This window comes from Oncorhynchus tshawytscha, linkage group LG10 (assembly GCF_018296145.1).
Source record: "Oncorhynchus tshawytscha isolate Ot180627B linkage group LG10, Otsh_v2.0, whole genome shotgun sequence".
Lineage (NCBI taxonomy): Eukaryota > Metazoa > Chordata > Actinopteri > Salmoniformes > Salmonidae > Oncorhynchus > Oncorhynchus tshawytscha.
In genome coordinates this window covers 74,099,457-74,117,639 of record NC_056438.1, presented here as the reverse complement: position 1 = coordinate 74,117,639, position 18,183 = coordinate 74,099,457, and the positions used below count along the sequence as shown (strand labels likewise).

At 47.3% G+C, this 18,183-nt stretch overlaps 2 protein-coding genes across 2 annotated transcripts in view; both read left to right on the top strand.

Annotated features, from left to right (window-relative positions):
* LOC112259655 (zinc finger E-box-binding homeobox 1) overlaps positions 1-14,853 on the top strand; it is a 15,900-nt gene extending 1,047 nt beyond the window's left edge. Inside the window, exons 3-8 of the mRNA XM_042329596.1 lie at positions 5,105-5,231; positions 6,873-7,339; positions 7,706-9,073; positions 9,846-10,026; positions 14,239-14,680; positions 14,838-14,853. Of these exons, the coding sequence (XP_042185530.1) occupies positions 5,105-5,231; positions 6,873-7,339; positions 7,706-9,073; positions 9,846-10,026; positions 14,239-14,680; positions 14,838-14,853 (2,601 nt within the window). The remainder of the gene's footprint in view (positions 1-5,104; positions 5,232-6,872; positions 7,340-7,705; positions 9,074-9,845; positions 10,027-14,238; positions 14,681-14,837) is intronic.
* A 764-nt stretch (positions 14,854-15,617) lies between these two features.
* Positions 15,618-16,699, top strand: LOC112260876 (golgin subfamily A member 6-like protein 10). The gene is made up of 2 exons (XM_024436242.2): positions 15,618-15,919; positions 16,010-16,699. Exons 1-2 carry the CDS (start codon positions 15,630-15,632, stop codon positions 16,059-16,061), a joined length of 342 nt encoding a protein of 113 aa, XP_024292010.2. The 5' UTR covers positions 15,618-15,629; the 3' UTR covers positions 16,062-16,699.
* The last annotated feature ends 1,484 nt before the right edge of the window (positions 16,700-18,183 follow it).

Here is an 18,183-nt window from a genome sequence, read left to right as displayed (position 1 = left end):
TCCCTGTATCTTCTCTGTCCCTGTATCTTATCTGTATCTTCTCTGTCCCTGTATCTTATCTGTCCCTGTATCTTCTCTGTCCCTGTATCTTCTCTGTCCCTGTATCTTCTCTGTCCCTGTATGTTCTCTGTCTCTGTCCCTGTATCTTCTCTGTCCCTGTATCTTCCCTGTCCCTGTATCTTCTCTGTCCCTGTATCTTCTCTGTCCCTGTCCCTGTATCTTCTCTGTCCCTGTATCTTCTATGTCCCTGTCCCTGTATCTTCTCTGTCCCTGTATCTTCTCTGTCCCTGTCCCTGTATCTTCTCTGTCCCTGTATCTTCTCTGTCCCTGTATCTTCTCTGTCCCTGTATCTTCTCTGTCCCTGTATCTTCTCTGTCCCTGTCCCTGTATCTTCTCTGTCGCTGTATCTTCTCTGTCTCTGTCCCTGTATCTTCTCTGTCTCTGTCCCTGTATTTTCTCTGTCTCTGTCCCTGTATCTTCACTGTCCCTGTATCTTCTCTGTCTCTGTCCCTGTATCTTCTCTGTCCCTGTATCTTCTCTGTCCCTGTATCTTCTTCTCTGTCTCTGTCCCTGTATCTTCTCTGTCCCTGTATCTTCACTGTCCCTGTATCTTCTCTGTCTCTGTCCCTGTATCTTCTCTGTCTCTGTCCCTGTCCCTTCCTGTCCCTGTCCCTGTATCTTCTCTGTCCCTGTATCTTCTCTGTCCCTGTATCTTCTCTGTCCCTGTCCCTGTATCTTCTCTGTCCCTGTATCTTCTCTGTCCCTGTCCCTGTATCTTCTCTGTCCCTGTCCCTGTATCTTCTCTGTCCCTGTATCTTCTATGTCCATGTCCCTGTATCTTCTCTGTCCCTGTATCTTCTCTGTCCCTGTATCTTCTCTGTCCCTGTATCTTCTGTCCCTGTCCCTGTCCCTGTATCTTCTCTGTCCCTGTATCTTCTCTGTCCCTGTATCTTCTCTGTCCCTGTCCCTGTATCTTCTCTGTCCCTGTATCTTCTCTGTCCCTGTATCTTATCTGTACCTGTATCTTCTCTGTCCCTGTATCTTCTCTGTCCCTGTATCTTCTCTGTCCCTGTCTTCTCTGTCTTCTCTGTCCCTGTCCCTGTATCTTCTCTGTCCCTGTCCCTGTATCTTCTCTGTCCCTGTCCCTGTATCTTCTCTGTCCCTGTATCTTATCTGTCCCTGTATCTTCTCTGTCCCTGTCCCTGTATCTTCTCTGTCCCTGTATCTTCTCTGTCCCTGTATCTTCTCTGTCCCTGTCCCTGTATCTTCTCCCTGTCCCTGTCCCTGTATCTTCTCTGTCCCTGTCCCTGTATCTTCTCTGTCCCTGTATCTTATCTGTATCTTCTCTGTCCCTGTATCTTCTCTGTCCCTGTATCTTCTCTGTCCCTGTATCTTCTCTGTCCCTGTATCTTCTCTGTCCCTGTATCTTCTCTGTCCCTGTATCTTCTCTGTCCCTGTATCTTCCCTGTCCCTGTATCTTCTCTGTCCCTGTATCTTCTCTGTCCCTGTATCTTCTCTGTCCCTGTATCTTCTCTGTCCCTGTATCTTCTATGTCCCTGTCCCTGTATCTTCTCTGTCCCTGTCCCTGTATCTTCTCTGTCCCTGTCCCTGTATCTTCTCTGTCCCTGTATCTTCTCTGTCCCTGTATCTTCTCTGTCCCTGTATCTTCTCTGTCCCTGTATCTTCTCTGTCTCTGTCCCTGTATCTTCTCTGTCCCTGTATCTTCCCTGTCCCTGTATCTTCTCTGTCCCCCTGTATCTTCTCTGTCCCTGTCCCTGTATCTTCTCTGTCCCTGTATCTTCTATGTCCCTGTCCCTGTATCTTCTCTGTCCCTGTCCCTGTATCTTCTCTGTCCCTGTCCCTGTCCCTGTCTTCTCTGTCCCTGTATCTTATCTGTCCCTGTATCTTCTCTGTCCCTGTATCTTCTCTGTCCCTGTATCTTCTCTGTCCCTGTATCTTCTCTGTCCCTGTATCTTCTCTGTCTCTGTCCCTGTATCTTCTCTGTCCCTGTATCTTCCCTGTCCCTGTATCTTCTCTGTCCCTGTATCTTCTCTGTCCCTGTCCCTGTATCTTCTCTGTCCCTGTCCCTGTATCTTCTCTGTCCCTGTATCTTCTCTGTCCCTGTATCTTCTCTGTCCCTGTATCTTCTCTGTCCCTGTATCTTCTCTGTCCCTGTCCCTGTATCTTCTCTGTCCCTGTATCTTCTATGTCCCTGTCCCTGTATCTTCTCTGTCCCTGTCCCTGTATCTTCTCTGTCCCTGTATCTTCTCTGTCCCTGTATCTTCTCTGTCCCTGTATCTTCTCTGTCCCTGTCCCTGTATCTTCTCTGTCGCTGTATCTTCTCTGTCTCTGTCCCTGTATCTTCTCTGTCTCTGTCCCTGCATCTTCTCTGTCTCTGTCCCTGTATCTTCACTGTCCCTGTATCTTCTCTGTCTCTGTCCCCCTGTATCTTCTCTGTCCCTGTATCTTCTCTGTCCCTGTCCCTGTCCCTGTATCTTCTCTGTCCCTGTATCTTCTCTGTCCCTGTATCTTCTCTGTCCCTGTATCTTCTCTGTCCCTGTATCTTCTCTGTCCCTGTATCTTCTCTGTCTCTGTCCCTGTATCTTCTCTCTGTCCCTGTATCTTCTCTGTCTCTGTCCCTGTATCTTCACTGTCCCTGTATCTTCTCTGTCTCTGTCCCTGTATCTTCTCTGTCTCTGTCCCTGTATCTTCTCTGTCCCTGTCCCTGTATCTTCTCTGTCCCTGTCCCTGTATCTTCTCTGTCCCTGTCCCTGTATCTTCTCTGTCCCTGTATCTTCTCTGTCCCTGTATCTTCTCTGTCCCTGTCCCTGTATCTTCTCTGTCCCTGTATCTTCTCTGTCCCTGTATCTTCTATGTCCATGTCCCTGTATCTTCTCTGTCCCTGTATCTTCTCTGTCCCTGTCCCTGTATCTTCTCTGTCCCTGTATCTTCTCTGTCCCTGTATCTTCTCTGTCCCTGTATCTTCTCTGTCCCTGTATCTTCTCTGTCCCTGTATCTTCTCTGTCCCTGTATCTTCTCTGTCCCTGTATCTTCTCTGTACCTGTATCTTATCTGTACCTGTATCTTCTCTGTCCCTGTATCTTCTCCCTGTCCCTGTCCCTGTATCTTCTCTGTCCCTGTCCCTGTATCTTCTCTGTCCCTGTCCCTGTATCTTCTCTGTCCCTGTATCTTCTCTGTATCTTCTCTGTCCCTGTATCTTATCTGTCCCTGTATCTTCTCTGTCCCTGTATCTTCTCTGTCCCTGTATCTTCTCTGTCCCTGTATCTTCTCTGTCCCTCTGTCTGTCCTGTATCTTCTCTGTCCCTGTATCTTCCCTGTCCCTGTATCTTCTCTGTCCCTGTATCTTCTCTGTCCCTGTCCCTGTATCTTCTCTGTCCCTGTATCTTCTATGTCCCTGTCCCTGTATCTTCTCTGTCCCTGTCCCTGTATCTTCTCTGTCCCTGTCCCTGTATCTTCTCTGTCCCGTATCTTCTCTGTCCCTGTATCTTCTCTGTCCCTGTATCTTCTCTGTCCCTGTCCCTGTATCTTCTCTGTCCCTGTCCCTGTATCTTCTCTGTCCCTGTATCTTCTCTGTCCCTGTATCTTCTGTCTCTGTCCCTGTATCTTCTCTGTCTCTGTCCCTGTATCTTCTCTGTCTCTGTCCCTGTATCTTCACTGTCCCTGTATCTTCTCTGTCTCTGTCCCTGTATCTTCTCTGTCCCTGTATCTTCTCTGTCTCTGTCCCTGTCCCTGTCTTCTCTGTCCCTGTATCTTCTCTGTCCTGTATCTTCACTGTCCCTGTATCTTCTCTGTCTCTGTCCCTGTATCTTCTCTGTCTCTGTCCCTGTATCTTCTCTGTCCCTGTCCCTGTATCTTCTCTGTCCCTGTATCTTCTCTGTCCCCCTGTATCTTCTCTGTCCCTGTCCCTGTCTCTTCCCTCTGTCCCTGTCCCTGTATCTTCTCTGTCCCTGTATCTTCTCTGTCCCTGTATCTTCTCTGTCCCTGTATCTTCTCTGTCCCTGTATCTTCTCTGTCCCTGTCCCTGTCCCTGTCCCTCTTCTCTGTCCCTGTATCTTCTCTGTCCCTGTATCTTCTATGTCCATGTCCCTGTATCTTCTCTGTCCCTGTATCTTCTCTGTCCCTGTATCTTCTCTGTCCCTGTCCCTGTATCTTCTCTGTCCCTTCTCTGTCCCTGTATCTTCTCTGTCCCTGTATCTTCTCTGTCCCTGTATCTTCTCTGTCCCTGTATCTTCTCTGTCCCTGTCCCTGTATCTTCTCTGTCCCTGTATCTTCTCTGTCCCTGTATCTTCTCTGTCCCTGTATCTTCTCTGTCCCTGTATCTTCTCTGTCCCTGTCCCTGTATCTTCTCTGTCCCTGTATCTTCTCTGTCCCTGTATCTTCTCTGTCCCTGTATCTTCTCTGTCCCTGTCCCTGTATCTTCTCTGTCCCTGTCCCTGTATCTTCTCTGTCCCTGTATCTTCTCTGTCCCTGTATCTTCTCTGTCCCTGTATCTTCTCTGTCCCTGTATGTCCCTGTATCTTCTCTGTCCCTGTATCTTCTCTGTCCCTGTATCTTCTCTGTCCCTGTCCCTGTATCTTCTCTGTCCCTGTATCTTCTCTGTCCCTGTATCTTCTGTGTCCCTGTATCTTCTCTGTCCCTGTATCTTCTCTGTCCCTGTATCTTCTATGTCCATGTCCCTGTATCTTCTCTGTCTCTGTATCTTCTCTGTCCCTGTCCCTGTATCTTCTCTGTCCCTGTATCTTCTCTGTCCCTGTATCTTCTCTGTCCCTGTCCCTGTATCTTCTCTGTCCCTGTATCTTCTCTGTCCCTGTATCTTCTATGTCCATGTCCCTGTGGTTGGAGGACTCACAGGTTTCCTGCCTTGTTTCAGTATTATTTGAATTCTCCCTTTAGCCTGTTTTTTAAATGGAGCGATTTGATTAATGTGTCTGTAATTCAAGACAAATATGTCTATTACTACTGCTTTACTGGGAATGATAACACATCCTTCAGACAGTAACAAGAGGAATCTTTAGACAGGATACTGACGTTACAAAACATCCCAATCATTCACCGCTGTCTGTCTGTCCTGTCTGTCTGCCAGCGTCATGTACCCCAGACCACCACCACAACAATAACAACAGGGGGGAACAGGAAGTTCAAGTGTACTGAGTGTTCCAAGGCTTTTAAATATAAGCACCACCTGAAGGAGCATCTTCGCATCCACAGCGGTGAGTCAAATTGGCATCGCACCGGTCGCCGTGGCAACACACACACACACACACACACACACACACACACCGTCATCATGACTCATACCCACCAGCCACAGTAATTTCATTGAAATTACGTTGAAATAACATTGATTCAACCAGGGTGACCCCAGTGGGTAGTGTCTGCATCCTAAAGAGCACCATATTCCTGACCAGAGCCCTATTCGCCCTGGTCAAAAGTAGTGCACTACATAGGGAATAGGGTACCATGGGCCGTGTTCAAAAGTAGTGTACTACATAGGGAATAGGGTACCATGGGCCGTGTTGAAAAGTAGTGTACTACATAGGGAATAGGGTGCTATTTGGGATGCAGATATCGTGACTCACCTATATTCACAGTGGTGGTCCAGATGTACTGAACTCACCTATATTCACAGTGGTGGTCCAGATGTACTGAACTCACCTATATTCACAGTGGTGGTCCAGATGTACTGAACTCACCTATATTCACAGTGGTGGTCCAGATGTACTGAACTCACCTATATTCACAGTGGTGGTCCAGATGTACTGAACTCACCTATATTCACAGTGGTGGTCCAGATGTACTGAACTCACCTATATTCACAGTGGTGGTCCAGATGTACTGAACTCACCTATATTCTATAAATTCTATATTCTATATATTCTATAAAGTAGTGTACTACATAGGGAATAGGGTACCATGGGCCGTGTTGAAAAGTAGTGTACTACATAGGGAATAGGGTACCATGGGCCGTGTTGAAAAGTAGTGTCCTACATAGGGAATAGGGTACCATGGGCCGTGTTGAAAAGTAGTGTACTACATAGGGAATAGGGTACCATGGGCCGTGTTGAAAAGTAGTGTACTACATAGGGAATAGGGTACCATGGGCCGTGTTGAAAAGTAGTGTACTACATAGGGAATAGGGTACCATGGGCCGTGTTAAAAGTAGTGTACTACATAGGGAATAGGGTACCATGGGCCGTGTTGAAAAGTAGTGTACTACATAGGGAATAGGGTGCCATGGGCCGTGTTGAAAAGTAGTGTACTACATAGGGAATAGGGTACCATGGGCCGTGTTGAAAAGTAGTGTACTACATAGGGAATAGGGTACCATGGGCCGTGTTGAAAAGTAGTGTACTACATAGGGAATAGGGTACCATGGGCCGTGTTGAAAAGTAGTGTACTACATAGGGAATAGGGTACCATGGGCCATGTTGAAAAGTAGTGTACTACATAGGGAATAGGGTACCATGGGCCGTGTTGAAAAGTAGTGTACTACATAGGGAATAGGGTACCATGGGCCGTGTTGAAAAGTAGTGTACTACATAGGGAATAGGGTGCTGAACTGACCCGTTTCTCCTTTGATATGTTTCTAATATGCAGCTCTGTTATTTCAAAGTCTTGATTATGATCATTATTGAGTCTGTGCTCCTGGCCAATGTGTCGTCATTCTGTTGCTATTATTACCTCGGCCTGTTTGTTAACGATAGGTTCACCTGAGTCCCAAATAGTAGCACCCTATCCTGACAGAGTGCTCTGGTCAAATGTAGTGCAATATCTAGGTAATAGGATGCCCTTTGGAACATAACCTCAGCTCTTCAGCTGTTTCCTAGATTTATACATCCCTTTCTTTGCAGGAGAGAAGCCATACGAGTGCCCCAACTGTAAGAAGAGGTTTTCCCACTCAGGGTCCTACAGTTCCCACATCAGCAGTAAGAAGTGTGTTGGCATGGTGCCTGTCAATGGCAACCCCAGCCCAGTCATTAAGGTCTCCAACCAGACCCCCAGCCAGACCCAGCCCTCTGGCCCCCCCGCAGCCCCAGTCCGAGTGCTCCTCCGGGGGGAGAAGACAGACAGCAAGCCCCTGCAGGAGCAGCTCCCCCACACTCAGATTAAATCTGAGCCTGTGGATTATGAGTTCAAGCCGGTGGTGGTGGCGCCTAACGGGGCGGTGGGGACGAATGGGACGGTGTTTAACGGTGGCGTGGCGCTACCCCAGGGCACGGCGCTGCCTCAGGGCATGGTCCAGGCGGTGGTACTGCCCACCATGGGTCTGATGTCTCCTATCACTATTAACCTCAGCGACCTGCAGAACATGCTCAAGGTTTGATTTGATTTATAATTGGTATAAAAAACGAAGTATTCACCCCCCTTGACATTTTTCCTATTTTGTTGCCTTACAACCTGGAATTAAAATGGATTTTTATTTGGATTTCATGTAATGGACATATACAAAATAGTCCAAATTGGTGAAGTGAAATGAAAAAAATGATTTGTTTCAACAAAAATAATTAAAAAACAACAATTGAAAACAATTCAACCACACATATGTATACAATGTATTTTTGCATTCAAAAAGTTTACTGTTGATATGATCCTAAACGTAGCATGTCAACAGTAAGGTTTTAAAGTGTGATGATGCAAAATGAGGATAACAACTTGTATCTATGGTGGTCCTCTTATATCCAAGGTGGCCTTGGATGGAAACGTGCTGCGTCAGGTGTTGGGGACTGCCAACGGGCTGGTGACCTCCAAGCAGGGGTTTGTGACACAGGCTGGCCAGCAGGTAATCTCAGCCATCAGCCTGCCTGGCTTCGTGGACCAGGACGGTACCACCAAGATCATCATTAACTACAGCCTGGAGCCAAGCCCAGCCCAGCAGCCCACCGCCCCTCAGCTCCTCAAGCAGGAGGCTCCCCCTCCCACCAACAACACCAACACCGCCAGCGCCACAAACACACAGCCCGCCTCCAAAGTAACAGAGAAACTCCCCCAGGACCTCCACATCAACAAGACCGAGCCGGACGACTCGGAGCACGAGTCAGAGATGGAGACGCAGGAGACAGAGACTGAAGCTGAGACACCAAAGGCCCAGACAGGCAAGACAAGGTGTCTACTGTGTGACAACTGTCCTGGTGATTTGGATGCACTGCACATGCTCCAGCATTGTAAACCTGCCAACGGGGATGGAGGTGACAGCGCCACCTTCGACCCCTCCATCGCCGCCCTCCTGGCCGAGGCAGGGATAACACCAGGCCAGCATCCTCTAAAGAATCTGCTCTCACTCCTCAAGGCCTACTTCGCCTTAAACGCCGAGCCCACCGAGGAAGAGCTGGCCAAGATCTCTGACAATGTCAGCCTGCCTGTGGACGTGGTCAAGAAGTGGTTTGAGAAAATGCGGTCAGGTCAGATCACGGTCGGACCCCCTGGTTCCTCTCCAGATGACTCTGGACTTTCAGATTCCAGCACAGAGACCCAGCTAGACCAAGAGAAGAGCGGGACAGAGACAGAGGAGCAGCATGCCTCGGCCCAAACACAGGAGACATCATCTTCCCAAACTCCTGCCTCGACGTCCCCCTCTGTCTCAGCCTCGGCCCCCTCACCACTAAACCTCTCCTCCAGCGGCCTGGTCATCGTGAAGACTGAGGTCGACTCTGAGCGCGAGGCTCAAGATCTTCCCCTGGACCTGTCCCTTCCCAAGCAGCCCCAGTCACAGCCCCAGGTCCCCCACGTTCCACAGGAGCAGCCCCTCAACCTCACCTGCCTGAAGGACACAGTCCAGGCCCAGCTCCCAGGACTCCAGGGAACCACCAACACCATCTACGTCACCTCCTCCCCCCAAACGACTATCCCCAGCCCGGTGAACATAATGACCACCCGGCTAGTAGCCATCACCAACCAGGGCAGCGGTGTGCCCTGCCTCAGGGCCATCTCCACCGGCACCACCAAACGGACCATCCTCATCCCCCAGCTCACCTACACATACACCACTACAGCATGCAGTGGCACCACTGGGGCCGACGGAGCCCAGAAGACCGTCAGAATCAATGGCTGCCAGGTTGGTTTGTGAAAGAGCTATTCAGAATGCATGATTATGTGCGAGACAAGACAATGTAAAGAGATAGGTAGAGTTTCCCCTATTTTTCCTGCTTCAGCTTTATTGACTAACCTGACTAACCCAGCCCTCAGGATGTATCTCCAATGGTATCCAATGGTGCACTACTTTAGGGCTCTGGTCTAAAGTAGTGCACTACATAGGGAAAAGGGTGGCATTTGGGACAGGGCTCTGGTCTAAAGTAGTGCACTACATAGGGAAAAGGGTGGCATTTGGGACAGGGCTCTGGTCTAAAGTAGTGCACTACATCCCGAAAAGGGTGGCATTTGGGATTCATCCTTAATCTGACTGTGTGTGTGTGTGTGTGTGTGTGTGTGTGTGTGTGTGTGTGTGTGTGTGTGTGTGTGTGTGTGTGTGTGTGTGTGTGTGTGTGTGTGTGTGGTGTGTGTGGTGTGTGTGTGTAAGCAGAATGAATCCTCCATTGTATGTTAATACCCATGTGAGCGGCTCACAGCGTAGCGTCTGTCTGAAAGGCGTGTCAGTGTCTGCCGGGTGTGGCAGAGAGATCTCTCTAAGTCCCTCTGGGCTTTTTACAGCTGATCTCTCCTCACGTAAAGGCGTTTGACATTGGAAACACTGTGTTTAAATAATATAATATAAATAGGATTATTAGTTGTAAACTATTGTTTTTGTTGGAATTCTTCTTCTCCTTCCTAATAACATGATGATCATTATTATTGTTATTCTAAAAACAATCTGTATTTTTCTCGGACAGGAGGAGAAGTCTGCCACCAGCTCAGAGGGTGTGTCGACGGTAGAGGAGCAGGATAACTCAGACTCTTCCCCTCCACTGAAGAAGATGCGTCGGCTGCAGAGCGGGATGTACTCCTGTGACCTGTGTGACAAGATCTTCCAGAAGAGCAGCTCCCTGCTCAGGCATAAATACGAACACACAGGTAAACAATATGGCCATGGTCTGAGGATCCCCTGGGTCAGGGGCCGTATATATGAAGGGGGCCGTATATATGAAGGGGGCCGTATATATGAAGGGGGCCGTATATATGAAGGGGGCCGTATATATGAAGGGGGCCGTATATATGAAGGGCGCCGTATATATGAAGGGGGCCGCATATATGAAGGGGGCCATATATATGAAGGGGGCCGTATATATGAAGGGGGCCGTATATATGAAGGGGGCCGTATATATGAAGGGGGCCGTATATATGAAGGGGGCCGTATATATGAAGGGGGCCGTATATATGAAGGGTCTCATAAAGCATAGACCTGCTACCAGCGTCTCCTTTGTCCTGATATTGTACACATTCTGATTGAGCCTACATTTTCTCACATAACTTTACACGTGGCATTAGAATGTGTCTCTTTTCCGTATGATGACCACATTTCCTGGTTCCTTCCTGTATGCAATTTTTAAAAAATCTATTCTCTTCCAAAAATATGTATTTATTTATTTTAAGCGACATATTGATGCCATAAGTCAATGGTGCCACCTGTCAATGATTTAGAAGGCAGAATAATTAGGATTTAAATGGTTTCACTGTTGAGATTCGTCTACACTTGTAATATATCCAGACACACTGTGTGCCTGACTACCTCCAGGGGTGGGCAGGAAGATCTGATCAATGTTCACAATGCGTATTTGAACCATCTACACCTGTCTAAAGATATGGGCACAATCAGAATGTGGACATGATCTGGACAAAAGATACATGTTAGAACGAGGTATAAACGGGGCTATAGTTGTTCATGCTGATTTGGGATCAGTTTTGCCTTTTAGATCACAGTAAATACGATTACGAGGACAGGATCCTAGATCAGCACTGCCACTCTGAGATGCTTGATATGTACAGCCCCGGGTGTGGTGGAATTATTTTTGTGTTCCTTTTTAATGAGGGCTGCTCTCAGCTTTATACCACTCCTTCTCATCGGCACTATGAGACATTACTTCACCTGATTGATATGAATGGGGATCAAATTGACAGGCATTTAAAAGACCTAGGGCTCTATTCAATCTGCATCGTGGAAATAGTTACAGCGTGATTGAAATTAGAAAGCGATGTTCCCGCGTTAGCGGAGACTGCATTCACGGTAAACCAAGGGGCAGGCAACTAGATTCAGCCTCAGTACCATTTTCGGCAGAGTGGAGAGTTGGGGGGCTGGAACATAATTATAATCATTTGTACAGTGCAAATTGACCACAACTAAGCCCAGAAACATAATGTATTTTAAATTAACAGTCATTAAATATCTTGATTCTTCTCTGGAATACTTGGTGAACAAATTTTCTAAATGAAACACATTTTTTGCTGAATTCCTGGGGATTCTTGTATTTTTTGACCAAAAATGAAATATAGATTATTTTTTTGGGAGGCACACAAAAAACTTTGCCTGCCAGTTTTGGTCCACGGGTCGTCTGTTGCCGAACCTTGAGGTAAATGCTGAATATGTTGGCTCAATCGGAAATGACTTTGAATAGAACCCTATAGTTTGTATCTGCCTACTGCTTTCGTTATGGAGAACCCAGGCAGCTTCTTCCCTGAATTTGGTATAACAGCTGAATATCACCCTCTTAAACTGCCTAATGTCCTCTTAAACCGCCGAATGTCCCCATAAACACCTAATGTCCTCTTAAACCGCCTAATGTCCCCATAAACACCTAATGTCCTCTTAAACACCTAATGTCCTCTTAAACCGCCTAATGTCCTCTTAAACTGCCTAATGTCCTCTTAAACCGCCTAATGTCCTCTTAAACTGCCTAATGTCCTCTTAAACCGCCTAATGTCCCCATAAACACCTAATGTCCTCTTAAACACCTAATGTCCCCTTAAACACCTAATGTCCTCTTAAACACCTAATGTCCTCTTAAACCGCCTAATGTCCTCTTAAACACCTAATGTCCTCTTAAACCGCCTAATGTCCCCATAAACACCTAATGTCCTCTTAAACACCTAATGTCCTCTTAAACCGCCTAATGTCCCCTTAAACACCTAATGTCCTCTTAAACCGCCTAATGTCCCCATAAACACCTAATGTCCTCTTAAACCGCCTAATGTCCCCATAAACACCTAATGTTCTCTTAAACCGCCTAATGTCCTCTTAAACCGCCTAATGTCCTCTTAAACTGCCTAATGTCCTCTTAAACCACCTAATGTCCCCATAAACACCTAATGTCCTCTTAAACCGCCTAATGTCCTCTTAAACCGCCTAATGTCCCCATAAACACCTAATGTTCTCTTAAACCGCCTAATGTCCCCATAAACACCTAATGTTCTCTTAAACACCTAATGTCCCCATAAACACCTAATGTTCTCTTAAACACCTAATGTCCTCTTAAACCGCCTAATGTCCTCTTAAACTGCCTAATGTCCTCTTAAACCGCCTAATGTCCTCTTAAACCGCCTAATGTCCTCTTAAACTGCCTAATGTCCTCTTAAACCGCCTAATGTCCTCTTAAACCGCCTAATGTCCTCTTAAACCGCCTAATGTCCTCTTAAACTGCCTAATGTCCTCTTAAACTGCCTAATGTCCTCTTAAACCGCCTAATGTCCTCTTAAACCGCCTACTGTCCCCATAAACACCTAATGTCCTCTTAAACCGCCTAATGTCCTCTTAAACTGCCTAATGTCCCCATAAACACCTAATGTTCTCTTAAACACCTAATGTCCCCATAAACACCTAATGTTCTCTTAAACACCTAATGTCCTCTTAAACCGCCTAATGTCCTCTTAAACTGCCTAATGTCCTCTTAAACCGCCTAATGTCCTCTTAAACCACAATGTCCTCTTAAACCACATAATGTCCTCTTAAACCACATAATGTCCTCTTAAACCGCCTAATGTCCTCTTAAACCAACCTGGATTATGTCCTAAATGGCACCCTATTCCCTTTATAGTGAACTACTTTTTATGAGGGCCCATAGGGAAATGGTCAAAAGTAGTGCACTATATAGGGAATAGGGTGCTATAGGGCACTGGTCAAAAGTAGTGCACTATATAGGGAATAGGGTGCCTTCTGGGATGAAACGCCCTCATCCCTCCTTCCTGGGTTCAATGAGACCCAGGTCCAGAAGAACGTATCAGCATCAGGCAGCTAGTTTGATCTCCATCTCCACAAATTATGTTTATTTTACTGAAATATTTTACCATTGCAACAGACCTGCTAGAATCCTTTTAGGGGATTTTTTTGGAGTGTTTTAGTATTTATGAGAGTTTTTGTTATGATATTGTTTTCATAACAAGTGCAGTTGGTTTCACAGTTAGGAAGTCTGCAGCCTGGTCAGTGTAATGTAGATTGTAGGAAGTGATGCCAGCCAGGCAGGCTGCAGGCAGGTCAGTGTAATGTAGATTGTAGGAAGTGATGCCAGCCAGGCTGGCTGCAGGCAGGTCAGTGTAATGTAGATTGTAGGAAGTGATGCCAGCCAGGCAGGCTGCAGGCAGGTCAGTGTAATGTAGATTGTAGGAAGTGATGCCAGCCAGGCTGGCTGCAGGCAGGTCAGTGTAATGTAGATTGTAGGAAGTGATGCCAGCCAGGCAGGCTGCAGGCAGGTCAGTGTAATGTAGATTGTAGGAAGTGATGCCAGGCAGGAAGTGATCAAATAAAATAAAATAAAATGTATATAGCCCTTCGTACATCAGCTGATCTCAAAGTGCTGTACAGAAACCCAGCCTAAAACCCTAAACAGCAAGTAATGCAGGTGTAGAAGCACGGTGGCTAGGAAAAACTCCCTAGAAAGGCCAAAACCTAGGAAGAAACCTAGAGAGGAACCAGGTTATGTGGGGTAGCCAGTCCTCTTCTGGCTGTGCCAGGTGGAGATTATAACAGAACATGGCCAAGATGTTCAAATGTTCATAAGTGACCAGCATGGTCCAATAATAATAAGGCAGAACAGTTGAAACTGGAGCAGCAACACGGCCAGGTGGACTGGGGACAGCAAGGAGTCATCATGTCAGGTAGTCCTGAGGCATGGTCCTAGGGCTCAGTGATGCCAGGCAGGAAGTGATGCCTAGGTGCAGAACTAATGTAATGGTAAAAGCAGTTCACACACACAGTGCAAATCAAGAGTAATGGGTTTCAGATCGATTTCTGTTGTAATTTCTGGATGAGTTTGAAATAGATTGAAACACTGAACCCTCGTGTGTTTCTGTTTTCAGGAAAGCGGCCACATGAGTGCGGCATCTGCGACAAAGCCTTCAAACACAAGCACCACTTGATAGAACACACGCGACTGCACTCCGGAGAGAAGCCCTATCGCTGTGACAAGTGTGGCAAGTGTTTCTCCCACTCTGGCTCCTACAGCCAGCACATGAACCACCGATACTCCTACTGCAAGAAGGAGTCCCAGGGAGGGCGGCAGGGGGGACCTCAGCTCGGGATGAGCCCCGAAAGGAGTCCTCAAACAGAAGAGCAGCAGTCAGACAGCCGACCCACCTCCCCACCTTCCCAACTGGACTCAGACGAGAGGGAGAGTGAGGAGGAGCTGGAGGAAGAGGAGGGCATGGCGGCCATGAGCATGGACGACATACGGGTGGTGCAAGTGGGTGAGGATGACGAGGAGAGTGAGATCTACGAGGTGGAGGAGTTTGGGAAGGAGAGGCAAGAGGAGGAGGAAGGGAGAAGAGAGGAAGAGGAGGAGGAGGAAGAGATCAGAGAGGAAGAGGAGGAAGGGAGCCGAGGGGAAGAGGTGGAGAAGGAAGAGAGTAGGGTGGAAGAGGAGGAGGTACAGCAGAAGCAGGTGTGTGAAGAAGAGCAGGAAGAGGAAGGGATGAGAGAGGAGGAGGCACACCAGGAGGAGGAAGAGGAAGGGATGAGAGAGGAGGAGGCACACCAGGAGGAGGAAGAGGAAGGGAGTAGAGAGGAGGAGGCACACCAGGAGGAGGAAGAGGAAGGGAGTAGAGAGGAGGAGGCACACCAGGAGGAGGAAGAGGAAGGGAGTAGAGAGGAGGAGGCACACCAGGAGGAGGTGGAGGAAGGGAGTAGAGAGGAGGAGGCACACCAGGAGGAGGAAGAGGAAGGGAGGAGAGAGGAGGAGGCACACCAGGAGGAGGAAGAGGAAGGGAGGAGAGAGGAGGCACACCAGGAGGAGGAAGAGGAAGGGAGTAGAGAGGAGGAGGCACACCAGGAGGAGGAAGAGGAAGGGAGGAGAGAAGAGGAGGTGGAGGAAGGGATGAGAGAAGAGGAGGCACACCAGGAGGAGGAAGAGGAAGGGAGGAGAGAGGAGGAGGCACACCAGGAGGAGGAAGAGGAAGGGGGTAGAGAGGAGGAGGCACACCAGGAGGAGGAAGAGGAAGGGAGGAGAGAGGAGGAGGCACACCAGGAGGAGGAAGAGGAAGGGAGTAGAGAGGAGGAGGCACACCAGGAGGAGGAAGAGGAAGGGAGTAGAGAGGAGGAGGCACACCAGGAGGAGGTGGAGGAACGGAGTAGAGAGGAGGAGGCACACCAGGAGGAGGAAGAGGAAGGGAGGAGAGAGGAGGAGGCACACCAGGAGCAGGAAGAGGAAGGGAGGAGAGAGGAGGAGGCACACCAGGAGGAGGAAGAGGAAGGGATGAGAGAAGAGGAGGCACACCAGGAGGAGGTGGAGGAAGGGATGAGAGAAGAGGAGGAGGCACTCCAGGAGCAGGAAGAGGAAGGGATGAGAGAAGAGGAGGAGGTTTGTAAAGAAGAGTCCCTCCAGCAGGAGGATGTGTGTGAGGAAGAGGAGGTGATGGCGGTACAGGTGATGGGAGGTGAGGAGGAGGAAGGAGTGGCAGAGAAGGAAACCTTTGTAACAGAGGAAGCTATGGAAACAGAGGATAAAGAACCGCATGTGGACAAGGAGGACATCCCGGTGGAGGGGTTGGAAACCGGACAGAAAGAAACAGAGGAAGCTATGGAAACGGAGGACAAAGAACCGCATGTGGACAAGGAGGACATCCCGGTGGAGGGGTTGGAAACCGGACAGAAAGAAACAGAGGAAGACAAGATGAAGGGTAAATGAAGAAAATACATTCTCTGACAACAAAAAATGGAAATCCTAGGTGTCAAGTAGCAGGAGAGGAAAATCTTGTGTTGTCGTCAAAAGAAAAAACAAAACAAAAGATGCTGCCGTGTTGGTGCCGTGTGTCGGTCCTCTACTGTGTTGAAACCCAGGTGTGCCTGAGATAGACTAAAAAGAAGGGACTTTTGCTCCTGAAAATAATATCGGTGTTACCTTGTTTATAGACGTATTATACATTTTTGTATAAAAGTTACAGCTGACCTTTCAATTATTTTGTTACTGAGAGTGAGACATCTGATCCCAGGTCATTTATGTTTGTCAGTGTTATTTTTGACTAATTTTGCCACTCTTGTTTTAACCTTTTAACCTGTACAGTTGAAGAAACATTTCTATACATTTTTATTGCCAATGATGATGTTTGCTAAAATCAGTATTTTATTGAGTTGAAAAACAAAAACAAAGAAAAAACTGCACTACAGTAATCCTGGTTTACCTATGGATACGACATGCCTGATGTGTTGTCCACCCTTCAGTATTATTATGTTCACACTAGCTGTACATCCTCTTCATGTTAGCTAACGTTAGCATAGCATTTTGTTTTCACTTGGTTTGTTAACATTAAGAAGAAAAGAGGATTCTGGGGGTATGGGTGGGAGGGGTTAGCCTGGTATAGGTGGGAGGGGTTAGCCTGGTATGGGTGGGAGGGGTTAGCCTGGTATGGGTGAGAGGGGTTAGCCTGGTATGGGTGGGAGGGGTTAGCCTGGTATGGGTGGGAGGGGTTAGCCTGGTATGGGTGGGAGGGGTTAGCCTGGTATGGGTGGGAGGGGTTAGCCTGAGTTCCAGTATGTTAGTGCTATCATGCCAACTCCTCATCACTCACTGTCATGTTTGGCTTGACAAGGACAGCAGTGGAGTTGGCAAGAGCACAAACAGATCTGGGACCAGGCTATGTGGGGGTGGGGGGTGGGAGGGGTTTGATGTGATATCTGTCTGACATCATAACCAAACTGTCCTATCAGGGAAAAGTAGTGTGACAACCTCAAAGCCAGCATTCTTAACCATGCTTGTCCTTGTTTGTGTCCCAATAATCTATCCTTCCTCCTGAAGGGTGAACTTGTTCACTGATCCCCATGAATCTAAAAGCATTGGATTGGTGGAGACATGGGCTCGCTAGACTATAGAATTTTACACAATATTTCTTACACAAGTCATTTCGTTTCAAAGTCCTTGAAGGGAAGTTATCAAGTGCACACTTTTAGAGAAAGGAGAGATTATTGGGACGTGAACCCTAGTTATCAGTTGGTTTGGTTGGTTTTTAATCAGTGACCATCAGTGTCATAGGGTCATATGAAGCAGGAGGGGTGGAGATATGTCCTCTACCCCACCCCAATATCTCCAGCCTTATCCAAGACCAGACCTGTGTGCTGTAAGTGCCATTGAACCATGTTCTTTGTACCCCAACGGATGTAGTCAGTATGTATTTTCTGCATAAGGCCCATATTGATTAATGTTTGTTTACTTGGTTGGACTCATTTTCACTTGTTAAGTTGGGTTTCGTCCCAAATGGCACCCTTCAGTATTCCCTTTATAGTGCACTATAGGGCTCTGGTTAAAAGTAGTACAGTAGGGAATACAAGACGATAGCATGAATAAGGACTCCTTCGTGTGTGCGTGAACAAAGAGGAACAAAGAGAGAATAGGACGAAAGGTTTTTACAGTATTTAAGGGGATTTTCCTGTATTTGAGCGTCAGACATTATTAGATGAGTGCACTTGTTTTACAAAATGGTGGCAAGCTAACCCGCACTTCAGGTAACAAACGTTAGTGAACGTGGTCCCTGTGTTTTATGAAGTGTTTCAGTTGACTTGACCTTTACAGTGTTACAGAATTATTTTCAGTTTGGTTTTTTAGTTTAGAGTTTTCTATATGTGTGTGTCCTGTGTATGTTTTCAACCATGGCAGTATTAGAAACCTTTTCCATGAGGAAAGCGTACCTGTTTAGTTTTTAGAGGACTTTTTATATTTACGTGTCTTATTTTTCTATTTCTTTATGCTTATTTATTACACACATTGTAGTGTACAATAGTGTAGTGTGAATTGATACAATAATATATTTTAGTAT